Source organism: Podarcis raffonei, chromosome 10 (genome assembly GCF_027172205.1).
Source record: "Podarcis raffonei isolate rPodRaf1 chromosome 10, rPodRaf1.pri, whole genome shotgun sequence".
Taxonomy (NCBI): Eukaryota; Metazoa; Chordata; class Lepidosauria; order Squamata; family Lacertidae; genus Podarcis; species Podarcis raffonei.
Window position 1 is genome coordinate 16,920,433 of NC_070611.1, and position 14,846 is coordinate 16,935,278.

General features: G+C 40.5%; 1 protein-coding gene and 1 long non-coding RNA gene across 4 annotated transcripts in view; both read left to right on the top strand.

The window, feature by feature from the left end:
* Nucleotides 1-14,846, top strand: part of LOC128422651 (uncharacterized) — a 506,358-nt gene that overhangs the window by 484,233 nt on the left and 7,279 nt on the right. The gene's annotated exons all lie outside the window — the stretch shown is intronic.
* LOC128422648 (uncharacterized) lies at nt 12,311-13,558 on the top strand. Its single transcript, XM_053406927.1, has 2 exons — nt 12,311-13,074; nt 13,399-13,558. The coding sequence occupies exons 1-2, from the start codon at nt 12,420-12,422 to the stop codon at nt 13,449-13,451; spliced, it is 708 nt and encodes a 235-aa protein (XP_053262902.1). The 5' UTR covers nt 12,311-12,419; the 3' UTR covers nt 13,452-13,558.

Genomic DNA, 14,846 nt, shown 5'->3' on the forward strand with positions numbered 1-14,846 from the left:
GGGGCTTAGGGATTTTTTCAAAAAAATCTTTTTCTTCCGGTTAAGTTGTCGAGGGCTGATTTCTTTTCCTGTGATAAAACGCCTTCTGTTTCGACCGCCAAACCTCTCAGGGGAGCATTTGCAACCCTTTGGCACCATTTGGAGTGAATTGCCGAAAGTCAGATTTTTGATGAAATCTTTTTCTACGGATGAAGTTGTCGAGGGCTGATTTCCTGTCCTGCGATAAAAATCCTTCTGTTTTGACTGAAAAACCTCTCAGGCGAACATTTGCAACAGCTGGGCACCATTTTTGAGTGAATTGCCAAAAGTCAGATTGTTGATGAAATTGTGACCGCGCCCTAATATAAATTAGTCAACTACATTTTGTATAAATTCATTCGAAATACTGCCGTATTTATCCAAGGAATGGATGTTCCCTCAAAGTATCTGCTTTATAAGGAATATTTAAAGAAATACTACAAAATTAATGAAAGTTAGAATGATGTTGGACTGGAAAGTAAATGGTTACTATTAGCAATGGTTAAGACAAGGAGAATAAGGAGGATTAGCTTAAATTTAAAGTAAAATAAGGGAAGATTTGCTAAGTAATTGATTAGAATTTGGAATACAGAAAAGGGAGGCATGAGGAAGTCGAGGAAGAAAGGTTTAAGAAATAAGGATATGAAATGATATTTGTTTTTTTTGTTTTGTTTTTGTTATTGCTTGTTTATGTATTTGTCGTTGTTATGTTTTGTTAGTGTGACTATAAAAACTGTTTAATAAAAATATTTAAAAAAAACAAAACAAAGTATCTGCTTTATATACATTATTTACACAATGGGCTGCATGTGATTGGCTAATTTACTCCTGCCTTACTCCTAGTTTACACCTAGTTTACTCCTCCTTTACACCTAGTCTACTCCTACTTTACTCCTACTTTACTCCTACTTTACTCCTAGTTTGTACCAGTTGTTAACTTCCATATAGTAGGCATATAGTTAAAAAAAGTTTCATGTTTTATTGTATATTATTTTATCCTGCAAGCTGCTGAGCGTGGCTGGCACGACCCAGTCAGGTGGGTGGGGTTTAAATAATAAAACTATTATTATTATTTATTTATTATTGAATAGGACATCCCTTTTTTTCATCAGAGAAGTGTTGGAGGGTTTGAGAATGAAATATACTCTGAGTCGAGAGTGGATTTCATGCTCTTTATTCAGCTCATAGTGGTGAGGAGGAATGGATGTTCCCTCAAAGTATCTGCTTTATATACATTATTTACACAATGGGCTGCATGTGATTGGCTAATTTACTCGTGCCTTACTCCTAGTTTACACCTAGTTTACTCCTCCTTTACACCTAGTTTACTCCTAGTTCACACCTACTTTACACCTAGCCTACTCCTACTTTACACCTAGTCTACTCCTACTTTGCACCTAGTTTACACCTACTTTAATCCTAGTTTACACCTAGTTTACACCTAGTTTACTCCTACTTTACACCTACTTTACTGCTAGTTTACACCTACCTTACTCCTAGTTTACTCCTAGTTTACACCTACTTTACACCTAGTTTACTTTTGATGAAATCTTTTTCTACGGATGAAGTTGTCGAGGGCTGATTTCCTGCCCTGCGATAAAAAGCCTTCTGTTTCCCCCGCCAAACCTCTCAGGTGAGCATTTGCAACCGTTTGGCACTATTTTTGAGTGAATTGCCGAAAGTCAGATTGTTGATGAAATTGTGACCGCGCCCTAATATAAATTAGTCAACTGCATTTTGTATAAATTCATTCGAAATACTGTCGTATCTATCCAAGGAATGGATGTTCCCTCAAAGTATCTGCTTTATATACATTATTTACACAAAGGGCTGCATGTGATTGGCTAATTTACTCCTGCCTTACTCCTAGTTTACACCTAGTTTACTCCTCCTTTACACCTAGTTTACTCCTAGTTCACACCTACTTTACACCTAGCCTACTCCTACTTTACACCTAGTCTACTCCTACTTTGCACCTACTTTACACCTACTTTACTCCTAGTGTACACCTAGTGTACACCTACTTTACTCCTAGTTTACACCTAGTTTACACCTAGTTTACTCCTGCTTTACACCTACTTTACTGCTAGTTTACACCTACCTTACTCCTAGTTTACTCCTAGTTTACACCTACTTGACACCTACTTTGCACCTACTTTACACCTAGTTTACTCTTGATGAAATCTTTTTCTACGGATGAAGTTGTCGAGGGCTGATTTCCTGTCCTGCGATAAAAAGCCTCCTGTTTCCCCCGCCAAACCTCTCAGGTGAGCATTTGCAAACGTTTGGCACTATTTTTGAGTGAATTGCCGAAAGTCAGATTGTTGATGAAATTGTGACCGCGCCCTAATATAAATTAGTCAACTACATTTTGAATAAATTCATTCGAAATACTGTCGTATTTATCCAAGGAATGGATGTTCCCTAAAAGTATCTGCTTTATATACATTATTTACACAATGGGCTGCATGTGATTGGCTAATTTACTCCTGCTTTACTCCTAGTTTACACCTAGTTTACTCCTCCTTTACACCTAGTCTACTCCTACTTTACACCTACTTTACTCCTACTTTACTCCTAGTTTGCACCTACTTTACTCCTAGTTTACTCCTAGTTTACACCTACTTTACTCCTAGTTTACACCTACTTTACTCCTAGTTTACTCTTGATGAAATCTTTTTCTACGGTTGAAGTTGTTGAGGGCTGATTTCCTGTCCTGTGATAAAAAGCCTTCTGCTTCCCCCGCCAAACCTCTCAGGTGAGCATTTGCAACCGTTTGGCACTATTTTTGAGTGAATTGCCAAAAGTCAGATTTTTGATGAAATTGTGACCCCGGGGCTTAGGGATTTTTTCAAAAAAATCTTTTTCTGCCGGTTAAGTTGTCGAGGGCTGATTTCTTTTCCTGTGATAAAAGGCCTTCTGTTTTGACCACCAAACATCTCATGGGAGCAATTGCAACCGTTTTGCACCATTTTTCAGTGAAAGGCCATAAGTCAGATTTTTGATGAAATTGTGACCCCGGGGCTTAGGGATTTTTTCAAAAAAATATTTTTCTGCCGGTTAAGTTGTCGAGGGCTGATTTCTTGCACTGTGATATAAAGCCTTCTGTTTCGACCGCCAAACCTCTCAGGGGAGCATTTGCAACCGTTTGGCACCATTTGGAGTGAATTGCCGAAAGTCAGATTTTTGATGAAAATGTGACCCCGGGGCTTAGGGATTTTTTCAAAAAAATATTTTTCTTCCGGTTAAGTTGTCGAGGGCTGATTACTTTTCCAGTGATAAAAACCCTTCTGTTTCGACAGCCAAACCTCTCAGGGGAGCATTTGCAACCGTTTGGCACCATTTTTGAGTGAAATGCCGAAAGTCAGATTTTTGATGAAATTGTGACCCCGGAGGTTAGGGATTTTTACAAAAAAATCTTTTTCTGCCGGTTACGTTGTCGAGGGCTGATTTCTTTTCCAGTGATGAAAAGCCTTCTGTTTCGACCGCCAAACCTCTCACGGGAGCATTTGCAACCGTTCGGCACCATTTTTGAGTGAAATGCCAAAAGTCAGATTTTTGATGAAATAGGAATTTTTTCAAAAAAATCTTTTTCTGCCGGTTAAGTTGTCCATGGCTGATTTCTTGTACTGTGATATAAAGCCATCTGTTTCGACGGCCAAACCTCTCAGGGGAGCATTTGCAACCGTTTGGCACCATTTGGAGTGAATTGCCGAAAGTCAGATTTTTGATGAAATCTTTTTCTACGGATGAAGTTGTCGAGGGCTGATTTCCTGTCCTGCGATAAAAATCCTTCTGTTTTGACCGAAAAACCTCTCAGGCGAACATTTGCAACAGCTGGGCACCATTTTTGAGTGAATTGCCAAAAGTCAGATTGTTGATGAAATTGTGACCGCGCCCTAATATAAATTAGTCAACTACATTTTGTATAAATTCATTCGAAATACTGCCGTATTTATCCAAGGAATGGATGTTCCCTCAAAGTATCTGCTTTATATACATTATTTACACAATGGGCTGCATGTGATTGGCTAATTTACTCCTGCCTTACTCCTAGTTTACACCTAGTTTACTCCTCCTTTACACCTAGTCTACTCCTACTTTACTCCTACTTTACTCCTACTTTACTCCTAGTTTGTACCAGTTGTTAACTTCCATATAGTAGGCATATGGTTAAAAAAAGTTTCATGTTTTATTGTATATTATTTTATCCTGCAAGCTGCTGAGCGTGGCTGCCACGACCCAGTCAGGTGGGTGGGGTATAAATAATAAAACTATTATTATTATTTATTTATTATTGAATAGGACATCCCTTTTTTTCATTAGAGAAGTGTTGGAGGGTTTGAGAATGAAATATACTCTGAGTCGAGAGTGGATTTCATGCTCTTTATTCAGCTCATAGTGGTGAGGAGGAATGGATGTTCCCTCAAAGTATCTGCTTTATATACATTATTTACACAATGGGCTGCATGTGATTGGCTAATTTACTCCTGCCTTACTCCTAGTTTACACCTAGTTTACTCCTCCTTTACACCTAGTTTACTCCTAGTTCACACCTACTTTACACCTAGTCTACTCCTACTTTACACCTAGTCTACTCCTACTTTGCACCTACTTTACACCTACTTTACTCCTAGTTTACACCTAGTTTACACCTACTTTACTCCTAGTTTACTCCTACTTTACACCTACTTTACTGCTAGTTTACACCTACCTTACTCCTACTTTACTCCTAGTTTACACCTACTTTACACCTAGTTTACTCCTAGTTTACACCTACTTTACTCCTAGTTTACACCTAGTTTACACCTACTTTACACCTACTTTACTGCTAGTTTACACCTAGTTTACTCCTCCTTTACACCTAGTCTACTCCTACTTTACACCTACTTTACTCCTAGTTTACTCCTAGTTTACACCTACTTTACTCCTAGTTTACACCTACTTTACTCCTAGTTTACTCCTAGTTTACACCTACTTTACACCTACTTTGCACCTACTTTACACCTAGGTTACTCTTGATGAAATCTTTTTCTACGGATGAAGTTGTCGAGGGCTGATTTCCTGTCCTGTGATAAAAAGCCTTCTGTTTCCCCCGCCAAACCTCTCAGGTGAGCATTTGCAACCGTTTGGCACTATTTTTGAGTGAATTGCCGAAAGTCAGATTTTTGATGAAATTGTGACCCCGGGGCTTAGGGATTTTTTCAAAAAAATATTTTTCTGCCGGTTAAGTTGTCCGTGGCTGATTTCTTGTACTGTGATATAAAGCCATCTGTTTCGACGGCCAAACCTCTCAGGGGAGCATTTGCAACCGTTTGGCACCATTTGGAGTGAATTGCCGAAAGTCAGATTTTTGATGAAATCTTTTTCTACGGATGAAGTTGTCGAGGGCTGATTTCCTGTCCTGCGATAAAAATCCTTCTGTTTTGACTGAAAAACCTCTCAGGCGAACATTTGCAACAGCTAGGCACCATTTTTGAGTGAATTGCCAAAAGTCAGATTGTTGATGAAATTGTGACCGCGCCCTAATATAAATTAGTCAACTACATTTTGTATAAATTCATTCGAAATACTGTCGTATTTATCCAAGCAGTCTATGTTTGTAAGCAGTCCGTTCACAGGTTGCACGTGTTACCATATTATCAATCCACAGATTAAAGGAGATCATCTCTTTACTCTTCCAGTTTATTAATATCAGCCTCTCAGCTACCATTAGAGTGTGTACAATCCATTTCTGTTGTCCAGTTGTTAACTTCCATATAGTAGGCATATAGTTAAAAAAAGTTTCATGTTTTATTGTATATTATTTTATCCTGCAAGCTGCTGAGCTTGGCTGGCACGACCCAGTCAGATGGGTGGGGTATAAATAATAAAACTATTATTATTATTTATTTATTATTGAATAGGACATCCCTTTTTTCATCAGAGAAGTGTTGGAGGGTTTGAGAATGAAACATACTCAGAGTCGAGAGTGGATTTCATGCCCTTTATTCAGCTCATAGTGGTGAGGAGGAATGGATGTTCCCTCAAAGTATCTGCTTTATATACATTATTTACACAATGGGCTGCATGTGATTGGCTAATTTACTCCTGCCTTACTCCTAGTTTACACCTAGTTTACTCCTCCTTTACACCTAGTCTACTCCTACTTTACTCCTACTTTACTCCTACTTTACTCCTAGTTTGTACCAGTTGTTAACTTCCATATAGTAGGCATATAGTTAAAAAAAGTTTCATGTTTTATTGTATATTATTTTATCCTGCAAGCTGCTGAGCGTGGCTGCCACGACCCAGTCAGGTGGGTGGGGTATAAATAATAAAACTATTATTATTATTTATTTATTATTGAATAGGACATCCCTTTTTTCATCAGAGAAGTGTTGGAGGGTTTGAGAATGAAATATACTCTGAGTCGAGAGTGGATTTCATGCTCTTTATTCAGCTCATAGTGGTGAGGAGGAATGGATGCTCCCTCAAAGTATCTGCTTTATATACATTATTTACACAATGGGCTGCATGTGATTGGCTAATTTACTCCTGCCTTACTCCTAGTTTACACCTAGTTTACTCCTCCTTTACACCTAGTTTACTCCTAGTTCACACCTACTTTACACCTAGCCTACTCCTACTTTACACCTAGTCTACTCCTACTTTGCACCTACTTTACTCCTAGTTTACACCTAGTTTACACCTACTTTACTGCTAGTTTACACCTAGTTTACTCCTCCTTTACACCTAGTCTACTCCTACTTTACACCTACTTTACTCCTACTTTACTCCTAGTTTGCACCTACTTTACTCCTAGTTTACACCTACTTTACTCCTCGTTTACTCTTAGTTTACACCTAGTTTACTCCTAGTTTACACCTACTTTACTCCTACTTTGCACCTACTTTACACCTAGTTTACTCTTGATGAAATCTTTTTCTACGGATGAAGTTGTCGAGGGCTGATTTCCTGTCCTGTGATAAAAAGCCTTCTGCTTCCCCCGCCAAACCTCTCAGGTGAGCATTTGCAACCGTTTGGCACCATTTTTGAGTGAAATGCCGAAAGTCAGATTTTTGATGAAATTGTGACCCCGGGGCTTAGGGATTTTTACAAAAAAATCTTTTTCTGCCGGTTAAGTTGTCGAGGGCTGATTTCTTTTCCAGTGATAAAAAGGCTTCTGTTTCGACCGCCAAACCTCTCACGGGAGCATTTGCAACCGTTCGGCATCATTTTTGAGTGAAATGCCGAAAGTCAGATTTTTGATGAAATTGTGACCCGGGGGCTTAGGAATTTTTTCAAAAAAATCTTTTTCTTCCGGTTAAGTTGTCCATGGCTGATTTCTTGTACTGTGATATAAAGCCATCTGTTTCGATCGCCAAACCTCTCAGGGGAGCATTTGCAACCGTTTGGCACCATTTGGAGTGAATTGCCGAACGTCAGATTTTTGATGAAATCTTTTTCTACGGATGAAGTTGTCGAGGGCTGATTTCCTGTCCTGCGATAAAAATCCTTCTGTTTTGACTGAAAAACCTCTCAGGCGAACATTTGCAACAGCTGGGCACCATTTTTGAGTGAATTGCCAAAAGTCAGATTGTTGATGAAATTGTGACCGCGCCCTAATATAAATTAGTCAACTACATTTTGTATAGATTCATTCGAAATACTGTCGTATTTATCCAAGCAGTCTATGTTTGTAAGCAGTCCGTTCACAGGTTGCACGTGTTACCATATTATCAATCCACAGATTAAAGGAGATCATCTCTTTACTCTTCCAGTTTATCAATATCAGCCTCTCAGCTACCATTAGAGTGTGTACAATCCATTGCTGTTGTCCAGTTGTTAACTTCCATATAGTAGGCATATAGTTAAAAAAAGTTTCATGTTTTATTGTATATTATTTTATCCTGCAAGCTGCTGAGCGTGGCTGGCACGACCCAGTCAGATGGGTGGGGTATAAATAATAAAACTATTATTATTATTTATTTATTATTGAATAGGACATCCCTTTTTTCATCAGAGAAGTGTTGGAGGGTTTGAGAATGAAACATACTCAGAGTCGAGAGTGGATTTCATGCTCTTTATTCAGCTCATAGTGGTGAGGAGGAATGGATGTTCCCTCAAAGTATCTGCTTTATATACATTATTTACACAATGGGCTGCATGTGATTGGCTAATTTACTCCTGCCTTACTCCTAGTTTACACCTAGTTTACTCCTCCTTTACACCTAGTCTACTCCTACTTTACACCTATTTTACTCCTACTTTACTCCTAGTTTACACCTACTTTACACCTAGTTTACTCCTAGTTTACACCTACTTTACACCTAGTTTACACCTACTTTACACCTACTTTACTGCTAGTTTACACCTAGTTTACTCCTCCTTTACACCTAGTCTACTCCTACTTTACACCTACTTTACTCCTACTTTACTCCTAGTTTGCACCTACTTTACTCCTAGTTTACACCTACTTTACTCCTAGTTTACTCTTAGTTTACACCTAGTTTACTCCTAGTTTACACCTACTTTACTCCTAGTTTACACCTACTTTACTCCTAGTTTACTCCTAGTTTACACCTACTTTACACCTACTTTGCACCTACTTTACACCTAGTTTACTCTTGATGAAATCTTTTTCTACGGATGAAGTTGTCGAGGGCTGATTTCCTGTCCTGCGATAAAAAGCCTTCTGTTTTCCCCGCCAAACCTTTCAGGTGAGCATTTGCAACCGTTTGGCACTATTTCTGAATTGCCGAAAGTCGGATTGTTGATGAAATTCAGACCGCGCCCTAATATAAATTAGTCAACTACATTTTGTATAAATTCATTCGAAATACTGTCGTATTTATCCAAGCAGTCTATGTTTGTAAGCAGTCCGTTCACAGGTTGCAAGTGTTACCATATTATCAATCCACCGATTAAAGGAGATCATCTCTTTACTCTTCCAGTTTATCAATATCAGCCTCTCAGCTACCATTAGAGTGTGTACAATCCATTGCTGTTGTCCAGTTGTTAACTTCCATATAGTAGGCATATAGTTAAAAAAAGTTTCATGTTTTATTGTATATTATTTTATCCTGCAAGCTGCTGAGCGTGGCTGGCACGACCCAGTCAGATGGGTGGGGTATAAATAATAAAACTATTATTATTATTTATTTATTATTGCACAGGAGATCCCTTTTTTCATCAGAGAAGTGTTGGAGGGTTTGAGAATGAAACATACTCAGAGTCGAAAGTGGATTTCATGCTCTTTATTCAGCTCATAGTGGTGAGGAGGAATAGATGCTCCCTCAAAGTATCTGCTTTATATACATTATTTACACAATGGGCTGCATGTGATTGGCTAATTTACTCCTGCCTTACTCCTAGTTTGCACCTACTTTACTCCTAGTTTACACCTACTTTACTCCTAGTTTACTCCTATTTTACATCTACTTTACTCCTAGTTTACACCTACTTTACTCCTAGTTTCCACCTACTTTACTCCTACTTTACTCCTAGTTTACACCTACTTTACACCTACTTTGCACCTACTTTACACCTAGTTTACTCTTGATGAAATCTTTTTCTACGGATGAAGTTGTCGAGGGCTTATTTCCTGTCCTGTGATAAAAAGCCTTCTGTTTCCCCCGCCAAACCTCTGAGGTGAGCATTTGCAACCGTTTGGCACTATTTTTGAGTGAATTGCCGAAAGTCAGATTTTTGATGAAATTGTGACCCCGGGGCTTAGGGATTTTTTCAAAAAAATATTTTTCTGCCGGTTAAGTTGTCGAGGGCTGATTTCTTTTCCTGTGATAAAAGGCCTTCTGTTTTGACCACCAAACATCTCACGGGAGCAATTGCAACCGTTTGGCACCATTTTTGAGTTAAATGCCATAAGTCAGATTTTTGATGAAATTGTGACCCCGGGGCTTAGGGATTTTTTCAAAAAAATATTTTTCTGCCGGTTAAGTTGTCGAGGGCTGATTTCTTTCACTGTGATATAAAGCCTTCTGTTTCAACCGCCAAACCTCTCAGGGGAGCATTTGCAACCGTTTGGCACCATTTGGAGTGAATTGCTGAAAGTCAGATTTTTGATGAAAATGTGACCCCGGGGCTTTTTGAGTGAATTGCCGAAAGTCAAAGTTTTGATGAAATTAGGGATTTTTTCAAAAAAATCTTTTTCTGCCAGTTAAGTTGTCGAGGGCTGATTTCTTTTCCTGTGATAAAAAGCCTTCTGTTTCTACCGCCAAACCTTTCAGGGGAGCATTTGCAACCATTTGGCACTATTTTTGAGTGAAATGCCAAAAGTCAGATTTTTGATGAAATTGTGACCCCGGGGCTTCAGGATTTTTTCAAAAAAATAATTTTCTGCTGGTTGAGTTGTCTTGGGCTGATTTCTTTTCCCGTGATAAAAAGCCTTCTGTTTCGACCGCCAAACCTTTCAGGGGAGCATTTGCAACCATTTTGCACCATTTTTGAGTGAAATGCCGAAAGTCAGATTTTTGATGAAATTGTGACCCCGGGGCTTAGGGATTTTTTCAAAAAAATCTTTTTCTGCCCGTTAAGTTGTTGAGGGCTGATTTCTTTTCCCGTGATAAAAAGTCTTCTGTTTCGACCGTCAAACCTCTCAGGGGAGCATTTGCAACCGTTTGGCACCATTTTTGAGTGAATTGACGAAAGTCAGATTTTTGATGAAATTGTGACCCCGGGGCTTAGGGATTTTTTCAAAAAAATCTTTTTCTGCCACTTAAGTTGTCTTGGGCTGATTTCTTTTCCCGTGATAAAAAGCCTTCTGTTTCGACCGCGAAACCTCTCAGGGGAGCATTTGCAACCGTTTGGCACCATTTTTGAGTGAAATGCCGAAAGTCAGATTTTTGATGAAATTGTGACCCCGGGGCTTAGGGATTTTTTTCAAAAAAATCTTTTTCTGCCGGTTAAGTTGTCGAGGGCTGATTTCTTTTCCCGTGATAAAAAGTCTTCTGTTTCGACCGCCAAACCTCTCAGGGGAGCATTTGCAACCGTTTGGCACCATTTTTGAGTGAATTGACGAAAGTCAGATTTTTGATGAAATTGTGACCCAGGTTAAGAACTTAGGGATTTTTTCAAAAAAATCTTTTTCTGCCACTAAAGTTGTCGAGGGCTGATTTCTTTTCCCCTGGTAAAAAGCCTTCTGTTTCGACCACCAAACCTCTCAGGGGAGCATTTGCAACCATTTGGTACCATTTTTGAGCGAAATACCAATCATAGGTATGATAGAATCATAAAGGGGGCAGAAAGCAGGCGGGTGTCCAGGAAAAGAGACATTGGCAATCCCACCCAGTCCTGAACTCCAGAGCTAGAGCCTTATCTCTGGAGGAAGTAGACATTGTATGAGAATGGGCTGTAGTACCTCAGGTTAAGAACTTTGCTTCAGGATGAGAACAGAAATCGTGCGGTGGCAGCGGGAGGCCCCATTAGCTAAAGTGGTGCTTCAGGTTAAGAACAATTTCAGGTTAAGAACAGACCTCCAGAACGAATTAAGTTATTAACCTGAGGTACCACTGTAGTTTTGTTTAGTGTTACATGCAAACCAAGCCAGTGTGTTTATTGGCATCCTTAGTGTTGGCAAATGTGGGAGCCAGGAAGTCATGGCAAAGGCTTGTAGCGCCACCTGGTGCCTTGCTGACCTCGGTGACCAGCATGTCCGTGCCTTACAAGGTATTAGAATGTATTGACCTTAAAAGGTGTTTCCTCTGGGCAGTGATGATCCTATATGGTGTGGGTGGGTTTAAGCCATGACCAGATGAGGTAACTTGAGACACTGGGATGCAGCCATGCGGCTGGAGAGAACAAAGGATAATAAAATGGACCGGAGAGGGAGAAGATGTCTGAAATGAGCTGCCCTCCGTCCATGGAAATATTGCTAGCTCTCTGCGTCTTTATTTTATGCTAAACAAGCGCCATTTGTAACGGCTGGCTCCGACAAGTGGTGCCCCGTGTGAGGCTGAATAAAAGAATACGACTGAGGTTTTTAAAAGAGAGCTAAGAAGCAACTTAAAGCAAACAGTCTGAGGCAGACTAAGAGGATTTTTGATCCAAGCAGTGGATATCATCGGCTCACTTTGCCCGGCACGGGTTGCAAGCGCTAATCATCTTCGGATCCCTGGTGAGTCGATCTCTTAAATATTGATTTTAGAAAAATGGGCAGCTCCCTGTCTTTTCCCCAACAGAAATTTTTAAAAGACTTAAAATTTCTCCTCTCCTCCAACAAATTGGAAGTTCCTGAGGGTGATTTGATACAGCTCATTCTGGCAATTGATGAGCATTGCCCCTGGTTTCCTCAAGAAGGAACTTGGGAATTAAAACATTGGGATAAGATTGGAACGCATTTTCATGGGCATCCCAGCATTGGTGTTCGGATTTTAAGTGCATGGTGCAAGGTTCGATATGCTATGGGTTCTTTATCACCAAAAAATATCTCCATGGCTGAATTGCCAACACAAGCTTCAGCTTCTTTAATTCAGCCTGCTGTCCTGCCATGTGTTCCAGCCCTTGCTTTGCCTGCAGCCCCAGACCCCAAACCTCCAAACTACAGTTCCTCACCAGAGGACCCAATCCTGCAAAAATACCGTGGTCTGGCTGGAAATGACCCTGCTCTTCCGGCAGCAGAAACAGCTACCCCTTTGCAACGTGCAGTCCTTGCCTGTTCCTTAATTCAGGATACTGTGGCATTCCCTGTTATTGTGCCCACTGCTGGTGTTCCAGCAGGAACTCAAGCCCAGCTGTTGGTGCCAGATGACATCAAGCTTTTGGCACGTACAGTTTTACCCCCATCAGCTGGTGTATTATTTGCTCACGAATGGGAAAGTGCCTGCCGTGGTTATGCTCCAGCCTTGTTACAACAAATCAGAGGAAATAATCCAAATATTACCCTCGCAGATGTCATAGATGCCATGATGGAGCGTGGCACCTTTGCTCAAGCTTCAGTACAAGCCACACTGCTGCAGATCTTATTGAGGGATACTGCTCTTGCTGCTCAACAAGCAATGAGAAAAATCCCGGAACCCACCAGTATCCAGTCTAGGTGGGGTTCAATCAGACAAGAACCTAGAGAATCATATTCTTCCTTTATGGACAGGCTGATTACAGCAGTGAGTAGACAAATTGAAAATCCTGAAGCCAAACAAATAATTATCAAACAATTGGCCTTTGAAAATGCAAATGAGGAATGTAAGGTTGCGTTACAACCGATTATACACCTTCCTGCCACTGACACAGCTACGATGCTACGCATTTGCCAGTCTGTAGGTACAGCCACCCACAAGGCTCATTTGCTGGCAGCAGCGCTAAATAAAAACCAGCCTGTAGCCATCGATACAACGTTTCCAGCATGGCAAACCAAGATCACTGATACCTCAGTGTGGGTAGAACAGTGGCCTCCACCAAAAGAAAAAACCGCAGCAATGGCACCATCTCGTTTTTGAACAGCTTATTTCTGAACAATTGATTTTTGGCCACATTGAACCATCTTCATCCCACTGGCTCCAGCAGACAGGAACGGTTTGCTTTTACATTGCCAGTATATAACAAATTGCAATCCACCCAGCGATATCAGTGGGTTGTTCTGCCACAAGGCATGCGGAACTCCCCTACACTTTGCCAACATTTTGTGGATGAAGCATTGAAACCTTTCTGCAGGCGCCACCTAGAGGTCATATGTTATCATTTCATGGATGACATTTTAATCGCTGCTAAGGAACTCCCGCCTGGCATTTTTCAAGAACTTTCTGCCACATTAGCGGAAGCGGGACTCTGTATAGCGCCTGAAAAAATTCAATTGACATTGCCAGCCACCTACCTGGGACATAAAGTCTCTGCACAAGCAGCGCTGCCTATTGTTCCCCAACTGACTATCCCTTCAAACATGAAGCTTGTGCAATTACAACAACTTCTTGGGCATTTGAATTGGGCTCGCTCTTTCCTTGCATTACCTACCAGCACATTATCACCATTGTTTTCAGCGCTCGCAGGACACAAGGATCCAGCAGATGTAATCCAGGTCACTTCGGCAATGATCACTGCATTACAAACTGTTAATCAGCACCTGCGATCTGTTCTCGTGGACAGGATCACAGAGGCCTCTGCACACGAGCTGCATCTGGCAGTATTTGCTACACCATTGTTGCCAACAGGAATTTTATATGCTCAGACGGACAAGAAGAAGACTATCTGCATTATAGAATGGTTACATTTACCTCATACCCCTCCGAAGAACATTTATTCCGTAATTGAATCCACATCAGACATTGTTATCAAAGGACGTTCACGTGCTATAATTTTGAGCAGTTTTGATGTTGCATCAATTTATATGCCTTTTCACAGACTGAACAGCAGCATTTATTGATCACAAATGCTGCCGTGCAAATTGTTTTGGCTGATTTTATAGGTCATCATTTTTAATCCTCCAAAGGATGACCGTTTGACATTTCTGACACAGGTCACCTATGTTTTGGCTACCCCCTTGTCTCTCACACCTCTCCCCTCTGCACTAACCCTCTTCATGGATGGAACGAAAAATAGGGGGGTGGTGACATGGGAAGAGGGAGGAAAATGGAAATGTTTATTTACCCCTCCACAGTCTTCTGCCCAGCGAGCTGAGCTAGCGGCTGTGATTCTTGCCTTTCAATTCTTTCCTACTCATCCTTTCAATCTTATTGTGGATACTCAGTATGTATATCGCCTTTTTGCTATTTTACCAATATCTTATATAACTCCTTCCTTGGATTCTGACTTGTTTTCCTTGTTTCTTGCCCTGCAAGCCTTACTTCAGCATAGAGAGTTCCCTTATTATGTTGCACATCTTCGCTCCCACACATCAC

Coding starts and splice junctions, on each gene's coding strand:
- LOC128422648 (XM_053406927.1), top strand. CDS start 12,420: ATGGGTTCTTTATCACCAAAAAATATCTCCATGGCTGAATTGCCAACA. Junction 13,075..13,398: donor GGGTTCAATCAGACAAGAAC/CTAGAGAATCAT, acceptor TGTGGGTAGAAC/AGTGGCCTCCACCAAAAGAA.